The sequence below is a fragment of the Spea bombifrons genome, chromosome 2 (assembly GCF_027358695.1).
Source record: "Spea bombifrons isolate aSpeBom1 chromosome 2, aSpeBom1.2.pri, whole genome shotgun sequence".
NCBI lineage: Eukaryota > Metazoa > Chordata > Amphibia > Anura > Pelobatidae > Spea > Spea bombifrons.
Genome location: NC_071088.1, coordinates 107,640,862 through 107,648,977, shown reverse-complemented (window position 1 = coordinate 107,648,977; position 8,116 = coordinate 107,640,862). Strand labels below are relative to the sequence as shown.

At 41.1% G+C, this 8,116-nt stretch overlaps 1 protein-coding gene across 1 annotated transcript in view; it reads left to right on the top strand.

The window, feature by feature from the left end:
- Positions 1-5,657: 5,657 nt before the first annotated feature.
- The window catches only part of VWA8 (von Willebrand factor A domain containing 8), a 115,588-nt gene continuing 113,129 nt past the window's right edge, over positions 5,658-8,116 (top strand). Inside the window, exons 1-3 of the mRNA XM_053455473.1 lie at positions 5,658-5,786; positions 6,866-7,022; positions 7,709-7,786. Of these exons, the coding sequence (XP_053311448.1) occupies positions 6,881-7,022; positions 7,709-7,786 (220 nt within the window). The 5' untranslated portion in view covers positions 5,658-5,786; positions 6,866-6,880. The remainder of the gene's footprint in view (positions 5,787-6,865; positions 7,023-7,708; positions 7,787-8,116) is intronic.

The following is an 8,116-nucleotide window of genomic DNA, read 5'->3' as shown; positions in this document are numbered from 1 at the left end:
CCACGTCCTGAGCCTACCATACCAAGACTGGAACTTTGCGCTGCTGTTCTAGCAGTAGAACTAGCGGAACTGGTTACATCAGAAATGGATGTAGAATTCGATGACACAGAATTCTATACTGACAGCAAAGTAGTGTTAGGCTACATTTACAATGAAACTAGGAGATTCTATGTCTATGTAAACAACAGAGTCCTAAGGATTAGGAAGTCTACACAACCTACCCAGTGGCGTTATGTACCAACTGATCATAACCCAGCAGATCATGCTACAAGGGCCGTATCAGCATCCCGCCTTAGAGACACTACATGGCTTACGGGGCCACCCTCCCTATACAAACCAGCACCTAACACTGCTGAGAGAGTTGTGTATGAACTATTGGAGCCTGAATCTGATACAGAGATCCGGTCTCAAGTTTCCACACTTCACACAACAATTTCCGACAGGCAGCTGGGATCCAAGCGCTTCCACAGATTCTCCACTTGGAAGTCGCTGCACAGAGCTATAGCCTGCTTAATTCACATAACCAAATCATTTAGAACACCTACAGAATCAGAACACTGCAGAGGTTGGCACTATTGCCACAAACCACATACAGTAGATGAGCTCACACAGGCTCACAATGTCATCATCCATTGTGCCCAACAAGAGGCTTATGCACAAACACTAGACTGCCTTCAAAACCAAAAGAGCATTCCCAAAGATAGTTCCCTAAAGAAGCTTGACCCTTTTTTGGACACTAAAGGACTGTTGAGAGTCGGGGGGCGCATTTCTGAAGCAAAACTTGAAAGAGATGAAACCAATCCAGTAATAATTCCCAGTAATCATATTGCTTCTTTACTTGTGGAGCATCACCATGTACAGACCAAGCACCAAGGACGTTTGTTCACGGAGGGAGCCTTACGTGCAGCTGGACTCTGGATAGTTGGAGCCAAGAGACTTGTAAGTAGAGTCATTTTTAAATGCATTACTTGTCGCAAGCTCCGTGGCACGTTCCAGACTCAAAAAATGGCTAATCTTCCTGCAGACCGACTCAGCCCAGAACCTCCCTTCACAAATGTTGGTCTTGATGTGTTCGGGCCCTGGTCTGTCATCACACGGCAGACTAGAGGAGGCTCTGCCAACAGCAAACGTTGGGCCGTCATATTCACTTGCTTGTGTATCCGAGCTGTACACATAGAAGTTATTGAGTCCTTAAACACATCCAGCTTCATAAATGCCCTAAGGCGTTTCATTTCCATCAGAGGCCCTGTCAAACATATCCGCTCTGATAGAGGTACAAACTTTGTTGGAGCTTGTAAAGAATTGAACATCACTTCAACCCTTGACAGAGAACATGTAGAGAGGTATCTTTCTGAGCAAAGTTGTACATGGACATTTAACCCACCACACTCTTCTCATATGGGAGGTGCTTGGGAGCGTATGATCGGCATAGCCCGCAGAATCCTTGACTCTATATTCCTACAATTAGGAACTTCAAGGCTCACCCATGAGACTCTTACAACCTTCATGGCTGAAGTAACGGCTATAATAAACGCCAGACCTTTAACGTCCATAACCAATGACCCAGAAGATCCCTTTTTGCTTACCCCTTCTACTCTTCTCACCCAGAAAGTTGGTGTAGCTACAGCTCCTCCTGGTGATTTTGACACTAAAGACTTATACAAGTGTCAGTGGAGGCGAGTGCAAGCCCTGGCAGATGTTTTCTGGAACAAGTGGAGAAAACAGTACCTTTCCACCCTACAGACAAGAAACAAATGGCAAGATAGCAAACCCAACTTGGAACCCGGCACCGTTGTTCTTGTGAAGGACTCTCAGTCGAGTAGGAACGAATGGCCTTTAGGGTTGGTTACCCAAGTGTTCCCAAGCGCAGATGGGAAAGTCAGAAAAGTGGAGGTCAAGGTCGCCAGAAACAGTGGGACTAAACCTTTCCTCAGACCTGTCTCTGAGTTGATTTTGCTATTCTCCCCAGAAGGACCATTATAGATGGTATCCGTCGGATACCATGCGGGGAGTGTTATGCCTTTCAGCAAGTTTTTATGTTATGTTGTGATACTTATTTACTGTGTTTCATTGTCCTTAGAGGTGCATTTAATATCTTTACTTAGTGACCTTTTGCATACCACAGCCTGGTAGTTTATACTAGCTGGATAGACAATTGTTACTTGTGAGCCACTGTATCTACCCATCATCCTAGTGGGCCAGGAAATTAGGTCACAGGAAAAGTGTCAGCAGCCATCTTACTTTAACAGTTTAATAGTTCCAGTACAGCCCCAGAGTCATCCAGCTCCATCTTGGTCAGCCTATCTGTAGCATCGCTGGTAGGTTCAATCCTCTTTCCCTAGTTAGACTAGAGTGTCAGGATTGTATACTTTATGTACTGTATATATTGATTGAATGTTATTTTCTTGTTCCCAGTTTTACTCTAACTTCCCTACAATAAAAGTTGAAATGTGCACCCAGCGTCTGCCTCAATGAATTGTTAAGGGAGAAGAGTTTAGCTGCCTGTCTAATTATACCTCAACCACGTGTAAGGAGGACAGAACAGAAGTGTTTAGAGCACTAGCATTAAAAGATGGGAAAAATATATCAAAAATTAATCTTACAAAACAGGAAGCATTAAAATGATTGGAATGATGAGATAAAGGGATCAGAATCTAGTTAAACTAAACGCATAGGGAAGGCAGTATAGTGACTATGGATCGTTTATATTACCGTATATGGAAGAGGCAGAACAAATTCTGGGAGATAAGAACATAAGAACACATATGAAGAATTAGATCATAATCCCACAACAAATCAGAAAAAAGGACTTGAAAGATTGGAAAAGGGAATATTGGAAAGAAAAGAATATCAATACTTGCGTGTAGATAAACCCAGAACATCAGTTTTCTATTTCCTTCCCAAAATCCACAAAGACCCTTTAAGAACTCAAGGACATCAGATTATTAGTGGGATTTTCTCCAGAGATATGCACCTATGACCCCCTCATATGTTAAGGATTCTACATATATTCTGAAAGATTTTAATTTTGTAGAGTGTCAGGATTTATATATGGGCCACAGTGGATGTAGCTTCCTTATACACGTTCTCCAACACCATAAAGGTTTACAAGCAGTAGAGCAGGTTATGTCCCAAGGACCTAAATGGACCCTATTCAATGAGATTGTATATAGAAATGTTTAGAACTCTTAATGTGTTTGGTTTAACAACAATTGTTATTTACAAAGTCTGAAACTGCTATAGGTACCCGGCTTGCATCCAGCTATGCAACTATCTATATGGTTAATTGGGTACACCAGATTATTCAAAGCCATTCTAGCTGTGGTACGCGCCTGGTACTCTGGTGCATACATATTGATTTTGTGCATTTATAACCAATTATAGCAATCAGGCATTTAAAATTAAGAATATTTTTTAGAAAATATTGGTCTATATTAAAACAGGTCAAGATTATGGGAAAACACTTTCCAGAAAAACCTATTAGCATATATAAGACCAGGAAATCCTAAGAAGAAACTAGCCCTAGGTGTACTACCAAATTCAAAAGATAGAATATTAAAACACATGTGAAAAATGCAAAATGTGTTTATTTCAAAAGAAAAAACTACAGGTTTGAGATTCAACACTTCATCCATTGTTTAGCGAAAAATGTAGTATACTTTTACAATGCCCCTGTGGAGCTCAATATAACACCGGATCCACTGTCCCACTTTTAGAATGGAACATTTTATATGGTTTGGAATTGATGTGGTTATTCAAATTGTCCGAGAGGTAAAAAAAAGTTGTTACAACATCAAACAGTGGAGGTCCTGGAGTGGTCTAGCCGGTCTCCAGACCTTAATCCCATAGACAATCTGTGGAGGAAGCTGAAGGTTTGAGTTGCCAAACGTCAGCCTCGAAACCTTAATGACTTGGAAAGGATCTGCAAAGAGGAGTGGGACAAAATCCCTCCTGAGATGTGTGCAAACCTGGTGGCCAACTACAAGAAACGTCTGAGCTCTGTGATTGCCAACAAGGGTTTTGCCACCAAGTACTAAGTCATGTTTTGTAAAGGGGTCAAATACTTATTTCACTGAGTAAAATGCACATCAATTTATAATATATTTGAAATGCGTTATTCTGGATTTTTTGTTGTTATTCTGTCTCTCACTGTTCAAATGTTAGACTGAGCATGTCTTTGTTAGTGGGCAAACATACAAAATTAGCAGAGGATCAAATATTTTTTTCCTTCACTGTAAGTTGTTGGGGGGCAAAGGTGGCACTCTGGGACATATTGTTTGTAAAGCTGGGGTGCCCCAGGGATATTTTCACACTGGAGCTCTATGGTTTCTAGTTGCGCCCCTTGTTTAAATATTTCCAGGGCTGCTTTCTATTCCTGGTCCGGCCGTGGCCCTGTCAAGAAGATGCTGACAGTCCTAATAACAGGCAGAAATGTTTGGTCATTACTCAAATGATCCAATCTTAAGAGAAAAAAATATATATTATACTTCTGACTTTACAATATGATTCCAACCTTCATCCTGTAAAATCTCTCCATCATTGATGTAGTTGATCCCAGCCTGGAGATCAGGCCTTTGTGCCAGGATCAGCAAGCAGTTTGCTCTGCAGAGAAGACATGCATGTTTGCTTTGCTGGCTCCTCTGGAGTATTCCATTCTCCATACTTACAAAACAAAAAGAATTGAACTTCTTCATGCCTAAAAGAACTAATATATTTTGTCCCAATTTTTTTTTGTTTGTTTGTCACAGTCGTGACCTTAAACATACTTCAGTAAACGTGTTGTAAATGCGAAATTTATTCTATGCAAATAATTCCAGGATGGCGTGGTACGGTTCATTACTCCACAAGGAAACTAACACACAACACTACACGTGGCACACCGTCAATGTGTGTACAGCGGACTACATTCCAATCCATGATTCCATTAACTTGTCTTTGAGCGACCAGGATGCGGGAGAAGAACAGGGCAGTGGGTTTTGATGTACTGAGCATTGTCTTTTCCAAGGAACCCATGAAGAAGATTATTTTTGCACCTATATAGAGAAAACACTAGAAAACTAAGTCTATGATGGAAAGGGAAAGGCCTTTTTAACTGTTCTGTTCACGGTATGTCTGTTACACACATGAGTAAGTTTGAACCATATGTATACTTAACTAGAAAAGTGAATGTAAATTATATATAGGTGGAATTTAATGTAGCGTTCTGAATTTAATTCCTTTTGTTTTATAAATCATATAAACTTGTCCAGATTAGTAAGATTTGAAACCAAAACTCTCTCTTTAGTGAATAAACCCCTTCGAAGTCCTGATAGCTTACGTGACTTTAAATACATACATTGGCATATATATATACATATTTCTGCATATTTTACCAGTATCCAGCAAGCAAATACAGAGTGTTTAATATATATATCTATATCTATATATATATATATATATACACAACCTAAAGTAAACCAATGTTAGCACAATATATAACACAACACATAGCAGCTAGCACTGGGATGTTTAGAAGGTATAAAACTCTCTTAGTAAATAGCAAGATACGGCGAACACACACACACAGACAATGAGTTGTGTAAGTTGTGTATCGCACATGCCGCCCGCACACCGGTCTCTTTCCGGGTATGTGACAGCCCGCAGCGCCGCACAGCCTTCTCTGCCATGTAGAACGCGGCGGGGGGAAGCATTTCCGGACGGACTTTGTGCTCCTCCGTTCTCCTTCCCCAACAGCACCAGAGCCGGTTTCAAAAGCAGGACCCGTGGAGGACACTTAAAGTGACAAAGTAAGAGAGGGCGAAGCCGCACGGCATGTGTCATAATTATTGTGTCTGCCACACACTCTGTGTTTCGCGGTTTATAAACATGTATTTTCCCTATTAACGCCACTCGTATCACATGCACGCCGAGCAGTGTCACTGTCACTGTCACACACACAGCAGTGTCACTGATACACATACACAGCAGTGTCACTGATACACATACACAGCAGTGTCACAGACACACACACACACACACACACAGCAGTGTCACTGACACACACACACACACACACAGCAGTGTCACTGACACACACACACCCAGGAGTGTCACTGACACACACACACACAGCAGTGTCACTGACACACACACACCCAGGAGTGTCACTGACACACACACAGCAGTGTCACTGACACCCACACACACAGTAGTGCCACTGACACCCACACACACCGAGCAGTGTCACTGACACACACACACACACACACACACATTCTATACATTTGTGTATATTATGCAGATGTATTATTTTCCTCTGGCCCTGTCTCATTCACATTTAGTGTAATTATAATGCATAATGCACTGAAGGTCATTTCATATTCACATTATGTCTACCAAATGTAAAGCAGGGTCTTAGTGCAGGGGGGGCATGTAATATAATGGTTGAAAGTACGTTATGTTCAGTCCTTTCCATCATGCATTCACCTAAATGAACTGAGCTGGGAGCCCATAAAAGGAACACACAAAGGATCCAGGGTGTAAGTCCCTATATTTCCATGAGACACCCTAGTGGCTATATTTGTAATTGCAAAACCACATGAAACGTGGACAGAATTTCTAGCCACAGCTCATAATCTGAAAATCAAAGAGGCTCGGGGGCCATGCCAACACACTAAGTCTATGATGCAATGTGATGGGATGTCTGTTACACACATGACTAAGTTTAAACCGTCTGTATACTTAACTAGCAAATTGAATGTACATGGGCAACTAAGGGCTTGGCCCTTCAACCTGCATAGTAAAGTTGGTGAGCTGACATATTTATTTGGTGCTCCTACTCAGGTTTCATACTTAGTACATGCCATTCTTATTTTCCCCATTGTAGGAAGCCCCCTTCCCCATGCAGTCACTCCTTCGCTTACCACCCCCAGCGTCTCTCCCAGCCTCATCTCTGAGAAGGGTCAGATGTCTACTGAACCAGCTATTGAACCATCGGGGAGCAGCTCCTCAAGTCCTTCTCCGGAGCCACACTACTTCGACAGGTACGTTTCATGGACACAGTGCAATCAAAAGGACAGATAGTACAAATGTCTAGAGCGCGTTACTTGTAACGTTTAAAGCCTTGCTCAGTGCCCAAGTAAAGAACGGAAATCAGACGTGGTAGGTTTGGTTAATACTGATTTTGGTCATTTTATGGGCATACTGTTGTATGTTGATGCAGTTCTGTTCATAATGGCAACAGCCTTATACGCGAAAAACTCCCCAGCGTTTAAGGAAAAGGTATTAGGACCCTAAGTGCTTTTGGTGGATATGCTGTATATAACCATGATCTCTCTTAATGCAGACATCACATGACCTGGACAGACATATTATATGGATCATTTAGTTAGCTGTATCATAAAAAACACCACATGATTAGCAGTCCTGTTATTTTTTCCAATCGAAGGTGGAAATGGTAACAATGTTTCCATACTGATACCTGCATTTTATGTTTAAAGCGAGACTAAAGAATAAATGCTATTGGACATTTATATTATTAGCCACATGTTTTATTTGTCATAGATTCCGAACCAAGTCAAAGCAACATAAAAAAGCAGCTACAGATGGCATTTTACGCCATGTGCTTGGAGGGCACTGGTTTTGTCAATATCACACTTACAATTTCATTTTTGACATAAACAGATTAAAATATTTCAAATGTGTCTGGCCTTTCCTTCTCATCTTGCAGGTGACACGGTTAATATTGGAGATGTATCCTATAAACTGAAGGCTCCAAAGAACCCAGAACTGGTGCCACAGAACTACAGTAAGCAAATGTTCGCGCTGTACATGCAGATGTACTTGGTTAACCTTTCTTTTATGTTCACAGCCTTTTTAATAGCATTTTCTATATTATTTTGGGGGTCCATTATTTTAAAACCTTCGTACTTTGTTGAATATTATGTGGCAAGACAGAGTTCAATTATTTAGAGCTGTCTGTGGTGCTGAAAATGTTCTCCTTTAGTTTATTATAAGCAAATTAAACTGAACTGGGCATTCATAAATAAGCGAAGGACTACTTAATGTAGCAAAGAAAACGTCTACACTGTGCTTGATTTTCCCCAAATTTTGGGAAATGTGCAGTTGATGTTTTTAT